The following is a 20,924-nucleotide window of genomic DNA, read 5'->3' on the forward strand; positions in this document are numbered from 1 at the left end:
TAAAATAATCTTTGGCCTGATAGCAAATATATAGCAAGCTATTTAACTTCAGAAGTAAAGTCTGAATTTCTAGAAGTTAGTCATTCATTTATTATAGTAAAGAAAGTTTCTCTGATATTACTCTTTTACTTATTCTTAGATTAAGAAAAATAGCCAAAGTATTAAGAACTTCCACAGCACTTAGCACTTTATGTATATTGTATTACTTAATTCTCTCTATAACCCTATAGGTATGTTACATTAGTGTCCCAATTTTACCAGCAAGGGAAACAAAACACAAAGCTACTGAATTACTTGTTCAAGGTCAGACGTCTTCTCTAAAATGAGCCTGAACTTCAAATTCAGACCGCTGGACTACAGTACTCATAAAATGAGCTCTCTATGCTCTGATGGTGTCAGCCTGGCTTTGAAGAGACATGCACTCAAACCGTGCCAAGGAAGGGAGGCTGCACATTTATAAATGCAAAATCGCTTCGGGTATCCACAAGAGAAATAACCACATCACTAGAACCTGATCCTAAGCTGTTTGGTTTGGTTGAAGCTTCATTGTTATTATTCTTTATTGTTTATGAGAAACTGGGTTAGACTAGGGGAGAGCTCCATTTTTATCTTTGCCACAGAATGGAAACTTGTCTTCTGGATCTCTCTGTATCCCGGCAATTCACAGGTGAGCAAAGACCCAACATAGTTGAAAAACTTCGATTTAAATAAGAGTGAAAAAGGCTTTTAACTAGCTTAAGTTCATTTATTCTTAAGAACTATGTAAAGGCAGTTTACATAGTTAAACATAATAGTAGTAGTAGTACTAGTAGTAATAATAATAATAATACCACAGTTAGCTCATTGTGTTTACTCTTTGTGTTTACTCTTTACTTCTTCCACACTTCCTAAGGTTTTTTTCATATATTAATAAAGTTTTCACTAAGGCATTGTTTTCATTTCATTCATCAACTTTGATAGGTAAAATTAATCTGTGTTTATTAAATGTTTTTTGTCAGGCTTTCCCATGATGTGGCTGTTTTTAACAACAACCTCTTTGATTTGTGGAACTTTAAATGCTGGTGAATTGCTTAATTTGGAAAATGAAGCAAATCCTGAAGTGTGGATGAATATTGTAAGCCATGGAAAATTTTATTTATTTATTTATTTATTTTAAGATTTATTTTTATTTATACAAGAACTGGGGTACAGGCCAGAGACATGGGAGGGTGAGAGAATTCACCAGAGATAGAGCAGAGAGCAGAACAGACTGACAGAAAACACTGCTGAGAGGAGCAGCGGGAGAGACAGTAGAGGTCTGTGTGCCATCTGGATATCTCCCTGGCCGGCCAGGAATCGAACACACGCTGCAGAGACTGCAGACAGCTTCACAGCATTGCACTCAACCTGCTGCACCAACTGGGAGGCCCAGACATGGAAAATTTTAAAGAACATCAAACAAAATAGACTAATGGCTTGGGAGGTTATTAAAGGTCCTGTTATGGTAGAAAATCTCTGCTAAGGAAGTGGTTTTTAACATTTCCCTAAAAATCAAGCTAGGTTGATCTGCTTTTTTTTTTTTTTAAAGATTTATTTATTTATCATACAAGAACTGGGGTGCAGGCCAGAGGTGTGGGTGGTGAGAGGATTCACCAGCGACAGAGTGGGGAACAGAACAGGCAGACTGACTGAAATACACTGCTGAGGGGAGCAGCAGGCGAGACAGGAGAGGTCTGCTGCACCATGTGGGTAGCTGCCTGGCTGGCCTGGATCAAACTAGTGCTACAGAGGCTGTGGATTTCTTCATAGTGTGGTGCTTAACCCCTTGTACCACCAGGGAGGCCCCAAGAATATAGTTTAGTCAGAAGAAAGGATCAAGGCTAAATTTTATCTCCACCTACCTCCCCTACATTTGCCAATCATACACATTTTTTTAGCATTCTGCTTTTTTAAAACAAGGTTTTCTATAGTAAATGAATTTTATAGATACCTTAGTTTACAGATTTTTAGATATTCTACCCCAGTGAGCATAGTCCAGATGTTTTGTTCTGGTTTCTTCTGAGGCCTTAGGGAAGACAAGTAGCTAATGCCTTTATTTTCACTGAGCAGAGTGAAATCATCACCTACAATGGCTACCCCAGTGAAGAGTATGAAGTCACCACTAAAGATGGTTATATACTCAGCGTCAACAGAATTCCCCATGGGCAAAAAGATGACAGGAGTACAGGTACAGGATATGTCTTTCCTGCATGTGACTAAAATTTAGTGCGCTCATCAGGAGAGTGATTTATTAAAATTGCTTGGAATTTTGAATTGGCCTTTAAATCGTTAACTGGGAGTCTGGTTCCCTCTAAATCTCTGATGACAGGCAAGAACGTAAAAATATAAAACAATGGGCAAGACTGATCTTGCTAATTGTAACCGGCTTTATTATTACGGTGTAAATGCAAAGGTGGAGACTACAATCTAAATTCATCACTGATTTCTCATGTGGAAACTCATTGTGTCCTTGGAAAGTGAACTTCCTCATGTTGGACAGAGGTTTGCTATATTTATAAAGTTGATTGTGGGGTACCCCAAGAGACTTTCCCAGGTTGTCACTAGACTCACTAGATCTCCCTCCACAGGATAAAAAAATATCAAGTTAAATGACAGCAGCATTTCTGAAACTTTTTCCAGGAAAGAAGCCTTCACATTCACATAAAATTTGACAGATGGTTTATGGGATGAAAGTGCATGGTGTTCATAAGACCTGAATTACAGAATAATGAACCAGCCTTGCAAAAGCAGAGGAGTCACTTTCTTGAAAAGGGGGACGATAACTGCAAAGCCTGTGAGGAAGGAGAGATGAGAATAAACCAAATGTCTGGCAAGGCTCAAATCTTTTGCTGGTGCTGAGTGTTACTAATACATCACTCTGCATCTTCTCTACTGACATCTACATTCAAATTTTTTTTCTTAATTTTTATTTTTCTGCTGTGTCATATGTGGGTCAACTCTGCCCATAGAACATAGCACTGAGATTTAACCGTGAGGACGCCAGGGAGGCTCCCAGCATCTGCATTCAGAAGCACTATATTGTTCAATATTCTTTCCCTGTGAGAAAGAAATTTGTAATTCCAGGGTTTCAGAATGAAAATGGGAGTGAGGCATGCATAAAGTTATCAGATAAAATAGGAGATGCTCATTTTAAGCTGAATCTCAGATAAACAACAGATACATTTTTCATGTAAGTCCCACTTTAGGAGATACAAAAAATTGTTCGTTGTTTATCCAAAATTTAAATGTATTAGGGTATTCTGGGTATTTTTATTTTCTCTTTATACTAAATCTGGTGATACCAGGTATTGGGGAGAGGAGGCTATGCAATATATATTTCAAAGCCTTTATTTGCTTAGAAAGGGAGATTTTTGGGAGAAGATTTAGAATTAGAAACCATGTATATTATTAGGTATAATAATGAGGTATGTTATTGTAAATGCTTTAATGAATTCAATCAGTTAAATTTATTAGTAACCCTGTAAGGTTGGTACTTTTATTTTTTTTAAGATTTTATTGATTTATGCATATAAGACTGGGGTGTAAGCCAGAGGTGTGATGGGGGGCTGGTGGTGAGAGGATTCACCAGAGACAGGGTGGGGAGTAGAACAGGCAGATCTACTGAAATACACTGCAGAGGGGAGCAGCAGGCAAGGCAGGAGAGCTGTGCTGCACCATGTGGTTTGCTCCCTGGCTGGTGGAATTGAACTCAGTGCTGCAGTGGCTGGCAATGCTTGATAATGCTGTCTTTAACCCCTGCACCACCAGAGAGGCCCCATATTGGTACTTGTAATAGTTATTTTGCAGATGGTGAAACTGAAGTAAAACAGCCTATGTAGAAGGCTTGAAGTCACACAAATAGCAAGTGACAGAACTAGAATTCAACCCAGGTGGACTGACATCAGAGCCTGTGCTCTTAATCATTAAATTATTGTCCTTTTTCTGACTTTTCAACCCTGTTCTCCTTATCTCCCTAAACACCCTTTCCTTCGGAAATTTGAGAGTTGGTAAAGGGATGTTGGGCTGACTTAATATCATTTTCAAATGCTCGCTAGTGGGCTAAGGCTGAGGGTTGTGCATTTGTGCTTACCTCTTCTCCTTTCCTGGACAGGTATAATATCCCAGTAAATGTGATAACTTTCATGTCTTTGTAAGTCAAATCTGAGAAATATGTAAATGTGAATGCAGAAAGCAGGGCAGTTACAAGCACATGCTTTGGCAGGAAACAGATCCGGGCTTGAGTCCTTATTGGCCGATGACCCCTTAGGAAAGTCACTTAACTACCGTAATGCTCAGTTTCCACATCTGCAGAATGAGGATCCTTAAAATAGTACTGCTTCATAGTTACTATTTAATAAGCTCATAGATGTAAATCAGTTGGCATAGCACCAGGTACCAAGTATGTGCCAAGAGACTTAAATCATGGGATGACATGCTCTCCAGCAATGACAAGGGCAAAAGGAAAGGCTGTTTTGTCTTTTGTATTTTCATGTGTGTGTGTGTGTGTATATGTGTTTCTATCATGTTTCTGAGATGCTCTATTTGTTAACTCTCTCTCTCTCCCCGCCCCTCCAGGTCCCCGGCCAGTTGTATACATGCAGCATGCCCTATTTGCAGACAATGCTTCCTGGCTCGAGAATTACGCCAATGGCAGTCTTGGATTCCTTCTAGCAGATGCGGGTTATGACGTGTGGATGGGAAACAGTCGCGGGAACACTTGGTCAAGAAGACACAAAACACTCTCAGTGACTGATGAGGAATTCTGGGCCTTTAGGTAACTGTATTTAGGAAAAATCATGAAGGATGTTTTAGACAATCTCTTTAAATAGAATAGGATGGATATTAATAATAGTATATTATAATTGAAGTCATATAGCCCCTTGTAGTTGCCACTAACACCTCAAAGAAGAGCAATAGCTGGAAGCTTTGATTTCTACTGACTCGCCCACCGGCAAATGATAGCATTTTAAAAGATCACTTTAACATCTAATTATATCCAATTCTATACATTATAGTCCTATATACATCCCTTCCTGACCTGAGGGACAGTTCAGGAAAATCCAGTGACCTGCACATGCCCTTATTCAACCAATGTTTATTGAGTGCCTACTAAGTACATTATTCTAGACCCTGAGCATTCAAGAGTCAGCAAAGGTGTTGCTCTCACAAGGCTTGCATTCATTCTAGCAATGCCACTACAAATCTTTTTCTCGTCCCATCAACTTTACAAAGATGATTTGTATCAGCTATGTCTTATTTAGAGAGCCGGCTTATATATAACATGATTTTCCTAAAACTCCAAAATTAGGTCTTTAAATATCTTGTTAATGGGAAAAGGAAAAGAATCTTTTTGTATTCTGACTTTTTCTTAGTAAAAGTGTATGCTACTGTCACCACAATGGGGCTGATGCCCCAAATCAGCTTCCTTTTGCAGGCCTCCTACTGGAAAAGACTATGCATTTCCACCACAGTAATGAAATATTTAACACCTGCTGACAAGTTGAGAGGAAAGGAAGGATAGAACAAATTGTCAGGATCAGAAGATTTGGGCAGGAGCAAACATCGGGAAATATTTTGTGTCATGGGTCCTGGGTTGGCAACCTAGAATTTTTTATAGTAAGGCATCACTCAATTCTCTTATATATTTTTAAAAGATTTATTTTTCTTATTTTTGCACAGAAGATTTGAGGCATAGGCCAGAGATGTGGAGGAAGGGGGACGGTGAAAGGGTTCACCAGAGACCGAGTGGGGAGTAGAACAGGAGGATCTACTGAAGTACACTGCTGAGGGGAGCAGAGGGCGGGACAAGAGAGGTCTGCTGTGCCGTGTGTCAACTCCCTGGCTGGGGATCAAACTCTTGCTGCAGTGGCTGCCAATAGCTTGATAGTGCTGAGACTAAACCCCTTGCACCATCAGGGAGGTCCCCATTCTCTTATATTTAGGGATATCAACCTAGAGATTTCATTACCTGGTCTTTTGATTTTAACAAACAGGCTTCTAGCTTATGGAATACTGTTGTGTAGGCCTTTGGTTCTCCTGGTTTAATGTCAGCTGAAAGGTACAATAGGATTTTGGTATATTTGAACGTAGCTCCATTTGGACAGAACTATTAATGATAGCAACACCTTAATGGATGTCTGTTAATAGTCGGAATCAGGGCCTCCCCAGTGGCACAGCAGTTGAGCGCTGGGCTGCGAAGCTGCCCGCAGCCTCTGCAGCACCAGTTTGATTCCTGGCCCCCGGCAGGGGTCCCACATGGCGCGCAGACCTCTCCTGCTGCCCGCTGCTCCCCTCAGCAGTGTACTTCGGTCCTTCTGCCTGTTCTGCTCCCCGCTCTGGCTCTGGTGAATTCTCTCACCCTTCCGCACTTCTGACTATACCCAGTGTTTGTATAAATAAATAAATAAATCTTAAAAAAAATAGTCGGAATCATTCCTTTCATGCTATCCAACCCTGAGGGCAGCCTGCTATGCAACAGACTCGACCATGTTTCATAGGTGAGGAAACTTGGGCTCAGAGCATCTGGATGACTTATCAAAAGTCACTTAGCTAGTCAATGGTAGAATCATAATTTGCAATTAACCTTGTTTCCAAAGCTGCCTATTAAAGGGCCCTAAAAGTCTTAAAGCTACAAGAGGAGTCTAAAGTAGAGACATGCAGGCAAGGTGAGGAGAGGAAAGTGAAAGATATACCAGAGAAGAGAATAAAATAAGGACTGGTAAGACTGACCTCAGGTAGGATGCTTACGTTTTGAGGTCATGCTTGTTGATAGAAAGCAAAATACACCAATGCAGCAAACAAAATCTATATCAGTCCAGATTTAATTGAATAAGTATACATGCCAAATTAGTGAACAGCACAGAATCCTTTGTGTAAAACTAAGTGCTCTGAGATTTAAACTTGATTGTATTTATCATATCCTGTTTCAATTTGCAGTTTTGATGAAATGGCCAAATATGATCTCCCAGGAATAATAGACTTCATTGTAAGTAAAACTGGTCAGGAGAGGTTGTACTTCGTTGGACATTCACTTGGCACCACGATAGGTATGTTTACGAGGGTCAGAGTTTTACAAGAGTTAACCTTTAAGTTGCAACAGACTAACTGCCAACAACACCCTTAATCCTGTGTGCTGTGCTGGGCCCATAGCTCTGATGCCCTGAGTAACTGTGAATTCCAGAATTTCAGAGACCGTGAGTAGGGCACTTTCCTCCACTTACGCTCACAGCACCAATTTGTATAATGGTGATATAATTTCTCAGGAGTAACCTGTGCCCAAAACCCAAAGAAGTGTTTCCAAAGAGTAAGTTTCTACATCTCCTCTGAACTGAAAAAGTAAGACTTAATGTCATGAAATCTGTCTTGAGAATGGTATATATGCCTCAATCATATCTTTCTCAAAATCCACATGATACTTAAAAAAATAAACATTTTTTATAGAAGGAGGGGCTTATACTTTTATATGAGCAAATTGAAAAATACAATAATGTTTTGTGAGTTGGAATACTAAAGTTACTATAATAAATCAACTGATTTTATTTATTTAGCATGTGATTCAATATTTAAAGAACAGCAATGCAATTTTAGCATTTTGAAGGCTAAAACCCTATTCTTTGAAAATGTACTTCTTAATAGTTTCCTGGACTCTTTTGGAAAGAAATCCTTAATCTAGCTCCAAAAAAAAAAGAGATAAAGAGGCTCATACTCTTAGAAATGTGAATACTTTGGTTTGGATGAAATTTCAGAAGACAATAATTATTCTTACAATGATGTCATTATCACTTACCATCAATAGCAGATATATATTTATCAGTACTTTATGTTTGTAGGCAGCTTACAATCTTAGAACATGCAAGGAGCCTCTGCTATGGCCATGCACACATGTGCGCGCACGCGCACACACACACACACACACACACGCAGTGGAAGGGGTCCCAGAAGACAACTCTGGGAACCTAAATGCACAGATATTCTAAGCTGCTATTCCTTTGTGGTTCTGGGCTCTGCCTCATCCTTACAAGATAGAAATGGGTACAGTGTTATTGCTGGAAGATGACAGTGAATGGAGACACCTGGTCCTTACTAAGACTGCTGTGGAACAAGGGAGTGTCCTTCCCATTTAGGAGCAGGGAAGATTTTGAGGGGTTGGTAAATATCAAGTGAAGTCCTGGGAGCAATGAAATCTCATTCTGCTACGAGGAAGTTATTCTATTATGGAATAACTGGAAGATAGTACAAAAGAATTAACTGTTTCACCTCCCACAAGCTGATTCTTCATTCTGGAAACTCCATGGCTGAGTGTGGCATCTCCATGTTGGGGGTGACATTGCGAGCATATTTGGCAAAGGAGCTTGCCCAGCTTACCTAGCAGGAGTGGTCACTTCAGCACCTTACCCCTCACTTCCACAGTCCAGTTAAATTATCCAGAGTAAGAGAACAATGGAAAATTGAGAGTAGAGAGGGTTTCCAATCCATCCCAAAATCATTGCAAAAGAAGAATAAAAGTGACAAAGCTAAGTTTCACTTCTGTTAGTAGAAACATTGCCTAAGTTTTTACAATTTTTACAAGATTGTCTTGTTTCCTATTCTCTCAGGGTTTGTAGCCTTTTCCACCATGCCTGAACTGGCACAAAGAATCAAAATGAATTTTGTCTTGAGTCCTGTGGTCTCATTCAAATATCCCACGGGTATTTTTACCAGTTTTTTTCTACTTCCAAATTCCATAATCAAGGTAGGCTTTTCCTTTTGTCAAAATGTATCCAAGGATCTCATATTAGATCACAGGTTCTTATTATTTCAAAATATATTCTGAACTAAAGGTAGAAAATTTAGACGAAATTTCCAGAAGCGAGATTCTGTGCTTAAGTGTATGCAGGGGCTGTGTGTCCATTTGGTGCATGTTTGTACCAGAGTTTACAGTTTCCACGGGCAATTTACACCACTCAGTCTTGAACAGCACTGAATATTTATAAAGAATTATTCACTGAGCTAAATGTTATATCTGTGAGGGTTTACTCACAAGTTTTCTTATTCCAGTGAGCAGGTCAGTGAATTCACAATGCCCAAGTGGAAGACATTTTTCAAATGATATGTTATGAATTTGATGTTAGCTAAGACTGATTAATAAACCCTTCCCAAGTGGAAATGTGTTCTAATTTACTAAAGTTAATATTCCACAGCCTGCATATTTACTACTCAATTATTTATTCAAATACTTATTATTTTCCAAACATAGGGAAAGTATTTTGATTACTAACTGTAGATTTGGGATTTTATTCATTAAAAGTATTTTTTTTCTGTTTGCCTTTTGTTTTTCTAAAAAGGTCACTGCCACAGTAAACTGTATTTTACCAAAATTACCCTTTAAATTTGTGGTCAAGAGTAAAATATATTTGGGGCAAAATGAAGTCAAGGAGACCCCTGTGACCTACTGTGGTTTGGGTATCACAATAATTCATAAGCAAAGTAAGCCCTCGCTTGGCTTGGAGTAGTAGAAATAGAAAAAAATACATTTATTTAGCACAAGGAAGAATTTGCAATGATTGATTCGATAGGATTGACTGAGTAATAATGGTTGTATTGTATTGTTGACTATAAGCTCAAAAGATGTAACTTCCTTTTTGTATGGTTGACAGTTTGAATTCAAAGTGCATTATATTGGTTAATTTTGGATATGTTCTACATTTGAGCAGAGTTGAGTAGATACACTAGCTAAATTAAATTTAGATATAGGCACATCTATCTCTAGATAGACCAGTTTCGCATTTGTATTGCTCTGTCTGCAGAGCACATATCATCCCTGGCTTAGTGCATTTTCATATCCCGATTGCCAAATTTTCTACTTCCTTTGCTCTCATTTTTGACCCTTCCTGGCATTCATCACATCTGCTGACCCTAGAAACTCCAGGTGTCTCACCAAAGATCCCTACCATGCTTATAAGTACTAAAAGTTTTAGCCTTGCAGCCTTCTATGACATCATCATCTATTTTTTTCTGTCCAGTGGCACCTGCAGTACACCATTCCCTGCTCTCCAGCATAACAGTTGGCTAACTCTGGGCACATGGTTAATAGGCATAGCTTTTTCTTCCTAATAAAGGTAACATTTGATCTTGAGGGGAAACTGTTCCACCTTTCTTACCAATTAATGAGAAATAAAAAAAAATGGCAATCTCCAGTTACATAGAATGCAGGGGAACTTCACCATGGAGAAGTGAATTTAGAGGATCCTTACTATGGTCTCCTTGTAAATCATATCTGAGGATCTCCCCTAGATGGAGATGACTCTTTCCCTCAGTGACTTGGGTTATTGACCAAAGCAACAAATGCAAATACAAATTTCTCAATAATCCTTATTCCTGGGAGGAAGGGATATCAAGAAGTCTGAAAGTGGTTCTTGAAAAGATAATTTTTTTTTTTTTTGCAGAGTACATTTGGTACCAAAGGTTTCTTTTTAGAAGATAAGTCAACAAAATTATCTTCCATCAAATTATGCAACAATAAGATACTCTGGGTGATATGTAGTGAATTTATGTCCTTATGGGCTGGATCCAACAAGAAAAACATGAATATGGTATGTATAAAGATTTGGGGTCATTTGATGCAAAAACAGTTTTGCATGCTTGCAATCAACTAACATTTGCCACAGTTACTTTGAATTTACAATTGATACAAAGTATTAAAAATAAAATCTTAGAAAAGCAAAGAAGCACACATAAACATTAAACTTATTTCTTGTGTTTCCTTTTTTTAAAAAAAATTATTTATTTATGCACACAAGAGCTGGGGTACAGGCCAGGGATGCGGGGGCTGAGAGGACTCACCAGAGACAAAGTGGGGAACAGAACAGGCAGAGTGACTGAAATACACTGCTGAGGGGAACAGCAGGAGAGACAGGAGAGGTCTGCTGCACCCTATGGGTTTCTCCTTGGCCGGCCGGGGATTGAACTCGTGTTGCAGAGGCTGTGGATTGCTTCATAATGCGGTGCTTAACCCCTTGCGCCACCAGGGAGGCTCTTTCTTGTGTTTCTTCATTGGTTGGGTGGTTTTGGCCTCAAATAAAATTTACCACTTAACTTAGAAAATATGAGGCAAATTTGAATGGAGATGTAATCTCTTTCCTAGGTGGAGTGGCAATTTTGCTTCACCAGCTCTTCGTTTCCAGGGATTGAATTGAAGGAGAGGGAGAGGGAAGAAAAAGCAAGACCTCTAGGAGGGAAAGGTAGAGTAGAAAGGGGAGGGACAGGGGCAGGGAAAGAGAGGAAGAAGAAGTTTACATTTGCAGACTTCTGTGGTTGAGTAGCTATCTCTGCCACATCCCAGTTGGTATCCAATGAGACTGTTACTGGAAGCTATTCCCAAAGGTTTTTCTCCACCAGCTGACACCACCCCTGTTCTTTACAAGTCTACCATTGTTCAAAGCCTATTTCAAAAGTAAAGATTTTTCATAATTTCCTTGGCCAGTTTCATTATATTTAAGGCATGGATTTATGATTATTATTATATCTCTATATTTTTGTCAGTAAAATGCTTATAAAATTGAACTGTAGTGCATATGCAAGTTGTTAGTATGATTTTTAGCGTGTTCATTGAGTAGATGAAAACAGAAATTCAGGAATGTTAACTAACTCACTTGCCCTAAGTCACAAAGCTTATACTTAACAAAATTAGAGCCTAAAATGCAGGTTTGCTGACCTTCTCCATGACGGTGCAGGTGCACACACCCCTCCGCTGACACATGCTCCTTCCTGGTTGCTTTGCTCCATAATATAGTGTCTATTGTCACTTCCACTTCCAATTAAGCAAGTCATCCCACACCTTCAGAGCAGGTGCAGGCTTGCTCTCAAGCAATGCATGCCACCGGTTACCAAGGCTCACTCACCCTCCAGTGTCTCACATGAATTCATGCTTGTCTATCTGATTCTGTCTCTCCATTTTCAACACCCCTCTGTTCATTTTATTTCTTGGTGTAAGTTCTCTGCCTCTGAAAGGCAGAGTCCATTGCACAGTGATCGTCATTGTAACATGTTTTATTTTCCTGCAGAGTCGAATGGATGTGTACATGTCACATGCTCCCACTGGATCATCGATACAGAACATTCTGCATATAAAGCAGGTTGTATCTTGGTCATAGGAAACCACTGGAATCCTCATTTTCATTATAGGTGAAAAGGCACATTAGACAGATTTGCAGCTGGCTTCTGTTTTGTCCTCATCACCATCTTTATGCTTTTATTTCCCTGAACTTTAAGAAAAAGTAAGAGGTCTAGTGCAAACTAAGGAAGAGACATAAATAAATGTCATCTTAAGTCAGAACTTGTAAATTAGTATGTGAGTTGAAGCAAGAGGTGTATTGGGAAAACCTCAGGGGAGCCGAGGCTTTCACAGAAAGAAAAATCTGTAAGATATGACTTCCCCCTAAAAAGCCTTTGTTTTCTATCAGTTTTTCCTCCAAGCCAAGGGAGACCACTGCTTCCCTCTCTTTTGAACTGTTTTTCATAGTAGTAGTGAGGTTTTTTAAATCCTTCTGTTGAACCAGAAGGCTTATTTTCTTCTCAGTGTATAGTGGTTTTCCAAGATTAGCTATTATTCAGTCACGATTCTCACTCTGAATACTCTTTTTTCTAAAATCATTTGTTTTAGCTTTACCGATCTGATGAATTCAGAGCTTATGACTGGGGAAGTGAAGCCGAGAACATGCTTCACTACAATCAGGTGAGTCACTCAGTATGATGCCCGAAGGTTGGTGTTGAGAAATTATAAGAAATAAAAAAATGAGAAGAGTCCCACCTGGCAGTTGTGCACCCCATTTGCATTGATACAATTTTTTTTTAAATGCCCAATTTTATTCTGTAATCATTGCAGAAAATTCAGAAACAAAAGAAGCATATATTTGAGCGTTACGAAAAATAGTAAATAGGCTTATTTTGACGATCATTTCACAATGCATACAAATATCCAATGATTTTATGGTTGTACACATGAAACTAAAACAACATTTTAGTTTCTTAATTATATCAATTATACTTCAATTTAAAAGAAGAATTTTAAAAAGAAACAAAAGAATGAACTCTTCCACCCAGAGTTAACTAGATGTGTCAATATTTTGTTGAATTTAACCCAATCTTTTCTATATCATATTACTTTATTTAATCTTTAATCTTATTTTTTAAATTTGTAGTTATAGCAAGACATAGCCTATGTTGTTGAAGTCCTTTCTAACATAATCCACAATAGATGCATGATAATAAAAATCATTATATAAAAATTTTTAGACAATGTAAATGAATTCACATTTTTGCATCAACAGAAAAAAAATATTCTTATGAAAGTTGAGTATTATCTACCCATGAAGGCTTGACTTTTAAGACATCTATTCTCCTCTAACTTTACACACCCAAATCTGTAGACTCCTCTACTATTATCAATCATGTTGCCACCTTTTTTTTTCTCAGAGTTAGGGACAGGATTTCTCGGTATTTGCTCAGAACACTAAATTAAACCTTCTATTGTTCTCCTTGATTGATAAATTTAAGGTGATGAATACAAATGTGAATCAATGAAATTGTTTCTGAGAATGAAAACAGTTAATCAGATCAGCCAATTTCTCAGGAATAGATTAAATTGTTAATGAAATGCTGCTGATAGTCTTTAAGACAAATATAGGAGCTAAAATGTGTACATTTGTATTATTTTTAAAATCAGTTTGATAAAGGTATAATTGACATACAATAAAATTCACTAATTTTGTGTATTCAATTTAATGAGCTTTGACAAATATGTTCATTTATATAAAAACATCAAAATGAAGATATTACCCACAAAAGTGGGTAATATTCTATTACCCACAAAAGTTTTTATTCTACTCCTCAGATTACATATATTTACAAATGCTTAGAAAAGGTTCAGAAAAAAATAAACAACAAATGTAAAGTGGTTATTTCAGAAAGCCAAAGAAAGGAGGAGGGGAGTGGACAGACATGAAGGAGTAAATGAGGGTCTCATTTTGGATTTTTACATATTTTCTTATTTATATACTTTTTCCTACCCACCCTCCTTCTTTCCTTGGTTTTAATGAACAGGTTATACTTTTATATTGTTTACATTTACAAGAAAATGGAACAAAAGAGCTCTCACACATAATAATATTATAGCTCTCTTTTCTAATATTTTGAAGAATAATTGACAAAATTGTCAGATATTTAAAATGCACAATATGATGACTAAAATATATAGCAGTTCTTAGAATTTGCTGATCCAGGCCTACCATGTTTTGTTTTTTAAGTCATTTGGAGTCAATTTTTTTTTTAAGATTTATTAATTTTTTTATACAAGAACTGGGGTACAGGCCATAGGCGCAGGCAGTGGTGGGGTGGGGGGTTAGAGGATTCACCAGAGACAGAGTGGGGAGCAGAACAGGCAGACTGACTGAAATACACTGCTGAGAGGAGCAGTGGGTGAGTCAGGAGAGGTCTGCCTCGTCATGTGGGTTTCTCCTGGGTCTCCTGGGAATCAAACCCTCACTGCAGAGGCTGTGGACAGCTCTCCAGCACTGCGCTCAACCCGCTGTGCCACCAGGGAGGCCCCATTTGGAGTCAATTTTTATTACATTCTAGCCTCAGCAATTTGCCCTCTCCTAAAGTTTCCAACATAATCTCTGTTCTCACTCTATATTTTATTGCGAATCAGACAATTCAACCATGTAAGATCCATGAGGGTAGGGATTTCTTTGTTTTGCTTGCCAATGTTTCTCACCTGAAAGATTCCTGGTCCTTTAATACTTACTTGTTGCATGAGTGTGAGTGAAATTTCTCAACTTCACTTTTTTCTACTTAAATTATCTCTGTCATCTTGATTCTCATTTTCTCTCTCAGAACATGAAAGTCCTTTTATATTCAATTTAGTCTGGTCTATACCCTTGACCCCATCTCTTTTCATCTCCTTTTCCTCTTGACTACTTTATTTTCTGAAATGAACTCCTTAAGAAAAACAAACAAAAACCTTCCTTCAACCTATGATCATTCCTTGACTTTGTTTTATCAACAATTTTCAATATTTGAAAGAGCTGAATAGCTCCACTTCTTCCTCTCTCCCACTACTCCCCAACACTGGCAAATGTAGTTTTGTTCTTCTTCATTTGTTTAAAACAGTCACTCTCTTTAAAGTCACCTATGACTTTTAGTTGCCAAATACAATTGCCTACCTTCACCTTCAGAATATTTTTTTTAAAGATTTATTTATTTGGCCTCCCTGGTGGCGCAGCGGTTGAGCTCTGGGTTGCGAAGCTGCCCGCAACCTCTGCAGCGCCAGTTCGATCCCCGGCCTCTGGGCAAGAGTCCCACATGGCGCGCAGACCTCTCCTGCTGCCCGCTGCTCCCCCCAGCAGTGTACTTCGTCACTCTGCCTGTTCTCTCCGCTCTGGCTCTGGTGAATTCTCTTACCCTCCTGCGCCTCAGACTGTACCCAATGCTTGTATAAATAAATAAATAAATCTTAAAAAAAAAAAAAAAAAAGAAATGGTGGGATCACCATAAATCCTTATTTAAAAAAAAAAAGATTTATTTATTTATTTATACAAGCACTGGGTATAGTCAGAAGCGCGGGAGGGTGAGAGAATTCACCAGAGCCAGAGCGGGGAACAGAACAGATAGAAAGATTGAAGTACACTGCTGAGGGGAGCAGCGGACACGGCAGGAGAGGTCTGCGTGCCATGTGGGACCCTCGCCCTGCGGCCGGGGATTGAACCCGCACTGCAGAGGCTGTGGGCAGCTTCACAGCCCGGAGTTCAACCGCTGCACCACCAGGGAGGCCCACCTTCAGAATGTTTTATGTAGTTACCATAGACTCCTTGAAACTCATTCCCCTAAACTGGACTTCCATGACGTAGAGATGTCTGACTTTTTGTATCCCTTTTTGGTTGTTCTTTTTGTCCTTTACACTGGCTACTCTTTTGCTTCCAGTACTCTCAAACTGTCATCATTCTCACTAGATTCTTACTAACTAGTCCCTTTCCTCCTTAGAGAATTTAGCCATGTCTATAGCATCAATTACTTCCTCTATGAGCCATCCACACTGTTTGTCTAGATTTTTTTCTTCACCTACTTTGAACCTACTCCTTTTTAAAGTCATCCCATAAACTGATGTCCATACAGTCATCCCAAGATGGGTTTCTGAGGAATGACCCTAACTTGTCCCCAAAACTTCTAAAGTATGTCTAAATACCTTGAATGCCTACCTCCAATTTTATATCCTACTGTATCACTCCACATAACTTGTTTTCTGGGTACACTGGACACCTTGCCCCCTGATCATGGTATCTGTGCTCTTCCTGCTTGTTAAGAAGCCCTCATCACTGTCTGTTAAAATACAATCACCCCACAGGATTAATTTCAAATGACCCCTCTTTATGTGAAGACCTCAGTTGGAAATAACTTCTTTGTTTTCACTTACCCAACTTTGTATACAAGTACTTAACTATCTCATTTGCTGCCTTCTTTGCAAAATCCTTGAAAATAGGAAGCATTACTCATTTTCTCCCTGTTTCCTTGGTACCAAACAGAACTATGGTCAAAGAAGATGCTCATTTAGTAGTTTCTATTTATTCTGAATTCAGTTGTTGCTATGAAGACCTTCCTTTCACGAATGACCTTTCTTTCTTTTCCATAGAGCCAACCCCCACTGTATGACTTGACTGCCATGAAAGTACCCACTGCTGTGTGGGTTGGTGGACACGATGTACTTGTAACACTCCGGGATGTGGCCAGGGTCCTCCCCCAAATCAGAAATCTACGTTACTTTGACCTGTTGCCAGAGTGGAATCATTTTGATTTCATCTGGGGCCTGGACGCTGCACAACGGGTGTATAGTAAAATCATAGATTTGATGAAGGCATATGCCTAATGTAAGATATCTACTTGTCAGTAAAAAGTTGCTTCCAAGCTGATAAGAGGTTTCAGGAAAATATCAAGGTCTGCATCCTCCACTTATTATTGCTTCTTTATCACAGCATGCCAACTAGGAATTATTGCAATTGTGCTGCTCTTTCTCTAAGAAATGCCCACTTCTGAAATCCTAGACTCCTTCCATCTGTCAGTGCCAGAGTCTCTTTTTTCATCCAGGATGATCTAGCAAACTATTCTCTGCTAACAGTACTGTTAGGAAAATAGTTAAAAGAGGATTTTTTCCCTTTCTCATTTTAAGCTTATTAGTGGCTTCATGCAAACAATACCTGCTTCCCACTCTCTTAGTCAAAAGTTAGAACATTAACATAGGAGTGCTAGTCTAGCAAAAAGACCTTATAAATGCAGTCATCTGGGAATATATTTTGGGTGCCTGTGATCTTGTGGCTTATTTGAAATCACAATGAGAGCAATAGTCATTTTGATCATCTATAAATAAAACATAAAATAAGTCCTGGCCCACATCAAACTAGAAAAAAACAGCAGAATGGAAAACTAACTTAAGTATTGTGTTCCAAATCAAAAAGAAAAATATAAAATTAAGGATGATTAAGATAAGCTAAATTACTAATTATTAAAAGTTTTTACTTTAGGCCACTATCTCTGATAAAGGCTCAATTATTAAAACTTTGTGAGAACAGTATTGGACATTGGCACTAGGCAACAGTTTTAGTTTTAGGTTATTACACATAAGAAATAATTTCTTTTTATCTTGTTCTAAAGATAAACTAAACTGATCAGTCATTGTGTTTTCATTACCAAACCAGAATCTATACTAGTGTATGCAAACCCAAGTAACATGTAGAATAGCTTATGTAAATATAATTTAGAATCAACAAGAGAGGCACAGTGAATATTCAAAATTTTATATTATTTCAATTTCTAAATGATGCAGACCTTGATTCTAAGATTTAGTACAGAGTTCCAAGAAGTAGCATGAAGTTTTAATGTCAGTTATCGTATTTTTCAAATGGTGTGAACTTGGAAACTTCCCTTACCTTCTATGAAGATGTAACTAATAAAAAACTGTGTATGGTCCTTAAAGAATCATCAATATATGATACACATAAATACTTTCAACAGTTTTTTCAACTTAAAGCAGCTAATGTAAATAAGTTCACTAGTATTTACAGGTAGGACCAGTCTTTTGGATGTTGGTTGGATACCACATAATTATTTTTCAATAAATAATCCATAATTCATCATTTTAGCTTTTAGTTTTAGTGTCTTTAAAATGGAATGAGAATTTTAAAACACCTGGAGGGCAATTTTAATTGTCAATGCTTCTATCTATGCCTTTATAGATTTTATTTGGCAAAAATTTGAATAATTTTATCACATTCTATAGTAACTTTAATAGAACTTTTCCAAGAAGTATAATGTATTTTTCATATAAGCAATGCATACTTTTTTAATTCACATTTGATCAAATTGACCATAATTTAATTGATATGATGCACAAAATAGGCATAAATATGTCTGAGAACAAACATCCAACTCTTTGCAAGCATACAACTCAATAAGAAGGAACAAAAAGATGTGACTGTACTAGATTAACCCATTGCTTATGAACATTTAAGAGGCATTTGATCTCACTTTTATATGTTTACAGATAGAAAAGGAGGGCATTGGTTAATGTCAGAATATGGTAAAGTGGAGGTTAGGTAAGAGAATTCCCTTGGGATTTGTCTTAGTATCGTTTCAGCAGTGTCTTGTAAACAATAATTGTGAATAACTCAGTGGCTCATAGTAGCAAACATTTACATTCATACTCGCAGAACATCAGTTCGTCTGGACTCACTCTGCTTTAAAGCTGAAGACAGCTGAGATTGGCTTAAAGCTGTGGATTAGGTCTATATTTCTCCACATGTCTCATCAATCTGGAGCTAGCAATATCAGGGTTTAACTTCTTTACTTGACAAATCCCAAGAGCAAAAGAGGGCCAGCTAAATCACACCAACATATTTAAAAACTGCAATTTGCTTCATAATTGCTAACATGTCTTTGGTTAATGCACATGACATCACTAAGCCTGATCTCAGTGGGGTGAGGTGTTTTGATTCACCTGCAGTGAGACACTGCAGATCATATTTAAAAAAACGTGGATAGAAAATGCTATCATATGGTGTGCAGAACTAGAGAAAATAATCCATCCTACTACAAAATTCTTCACAAAAGAGAATAGGGAATACAACAAAAAGTAAGTCCCTTCCTTCCTGATTGCACAGTCTTCTATTTAAACCACTGACTGCAGGCCCCCTGGTGGTGCAGGCGGTTGAGCACCGCGCTGTGAAGCTGTCCGCAGCCTCTGCAGCACCGTTTCAATCCAAGCTGGCCAGCGAGGGTCCTACATGGCACACAGACACTATCCTGTCTCCCCCGCTGCTCCCCTCATATTTCATCAGTCTGCCTGTTCTGTTCCCCACTCTGTCTCTGGTGAATCCTCTCACCCTCCGGCACATCTGGCCTGTACCCCAGTTCTTGTATAAATAAAAAACAAACAAATAATAAATAAATAATAAAAAAGACCACTGACTGCTATCCATGTTTTTGTGTATCTTTCTATAACTACAAACGTGCACCGTGCATATTCAAATGGATCCAGACATTCTCAGGTGTTTTTTTTAACCTGCATATATTGTACTATATATACTTTTCAATATCTTCCTTTATTTGCTTAACATATCTTGGAGACCATTCCCTATCAATGCATATGAACTGTTATTAAGGCTAGATGGAAGTCCATTATTGACAGAGATTTGGATGGATTAAGATCTTTTTATAATTCTACACAATGCTGCAAAGAATATTGTACCATTATTATTTTAGACTTTATAAAATATCATTTATGTTTACAGGATAAATATATTTGAACCAAAATTGTTGGTTCAAAGAGTATGTAGAATTTCTATTTGGGATGAAAATATTTTTAACTCTGTTGGGTGACAGGAAAATCTCACCTCTGACAGTCTTCTGTGTGAAACCTGCACCATCTTAAAAATTTCCTGGATGTGTACACACAGAAAGAGTATGTCTACTATGTTCATACTAGAGATCATTAATAAGAACAACTTTTATATAATATCCACAAACAGATTAAGTTTTCCTGTAGAAGGGTCAGATAGAGTTTTTTGTTCTCCCTAAATTAGACACAATGCCTGTGATGTCACATCTCCTCTAAGAGTTAAAATTGTGCCTTTTCCAAAAAAGGAGAAATGGGGGGAAAGTGACAATATCTCCAGAGAATACAAAGGAAATGCCTGGTAGTTCTTTAAGCCATTGACTCTATGGTCTCAAGGATAATGTAATCAGCACCTATGCTTTTACCTTAATGCATGTTGCAATTTATGTAGAGGTTTTCATTTGAAAATTATGAATACAACTCTATTAATGTAGAGTTGCTATAAAGCTAATTCTCCTAATTCATACCTGGAATAATTACAAATGCATTAACTCTAGATTTACACTCTCAAAGATTTTGAGCTTTGTTTTCCAAAAATCTCCCATATCATAATTTCTTCTTTAGTTGTGTTATTCTTTCCCCGAGTAGAGAAGATGACCACATCCTTCAGCCTCAGGTATTCTCAGCCTGCCTATAACAGGTGCTCAAAAAATTATTTATTAACAGAATAGAAGTATAGAAGGACAAAAATCAATCACTAAATGATTCTGACTGTTAAAAGGTTTAATGACTTCTAAGTAAAATGACTTCAGTAACAGAAAATCCATTAGTTTCAATAATTTTCCAATGCCACTATCTTAAAGAAGACATGAATATTCAGAGAGATGTAGAACAGATTTCTTTTTCCAGTTAATTGCACTCATCTGTTATTTATATTTAGAGGCATAATTGCATGGGGTCACCTGCAGGTCTTTGGAGCAATGATAAGGTGGGCAAAAATAAGTAAATTGTTACCCTATTTGACATTCAAATCTAATTAAGTTACAGT

General features: G+C 37.9%; 1 protein-coding gene across 1 annotated transcript; it reads left to right on the plus strand.

Moving 5' to 3' along the window:
* The first annotated feature begins 494 nt into the window (after positions 1-494).
* LIPN (lipase family member N) lies at positions 495-17,163 on the plus strand. Its single transcript, XM_037496512.2, has 10 exons — positions 495-667; positions 999-1,114; positions 2,089-2,206; positions 4,594-4,792; positions 6,955-7,064; positions 8,613-8,749; positions 10,443-10,589; positions 12,060-12,131; positions 12,659-12,730; positions 16,682-17,163. Exons 1-10 carry the CDS (start codon positions 622-624, stop codon positions 16,913-16,915), a joined length of 1,251 nt encoding a protein of 416 aa, XP_037352409.1. The 5' UTR covers positions 495-621; the 3' UTR covers positions 16,916-17,163.
* The last annotated feature ends 3,761 nt before the right edge of the window (positions 17,164-20,924 follow it).

Source organism: Talpa occidentalis, unplaced genomic scaffold (genome assembly GCF_014898055.3).
Source record: "Talpa occidentalis isolate TD23 unplaced genomic scaffold, MPIMG_talOcc4v2.1 talOcc4.8, whole genome shotgun sequence".
Lineage (NCBI taxonomy): Eukaryota > Metazoa > Chordata > Mammalia > Eulipotyphla > Talpidae > Talpa > Talpa occidentalis.

Excerpts from the sequence above, each read along its gene's own strand:
- LIPN (XM_037496512.2), top strand. The coding sequence starts at position 622 with ATGGAAACTTGTCTTCTGGATCTCTCTGTATCCCGGCAATTCACAG. Across the intron at positions 668-998 it reads TGTATCCCGGCAATTCACAG|GCTTTCCCATGATGTGGCTG; the intron begins GTGAGCAAAGAC and ends GTTTTTTGTCAG. Across the intron at positions 2,207-4,593 it reads AAAAGATGACAGGAGTACAG|GTCCCCGGCCAGTTGTATAC; the intron begins GTACAGGATATG and ends CCGCCCCTCCAG.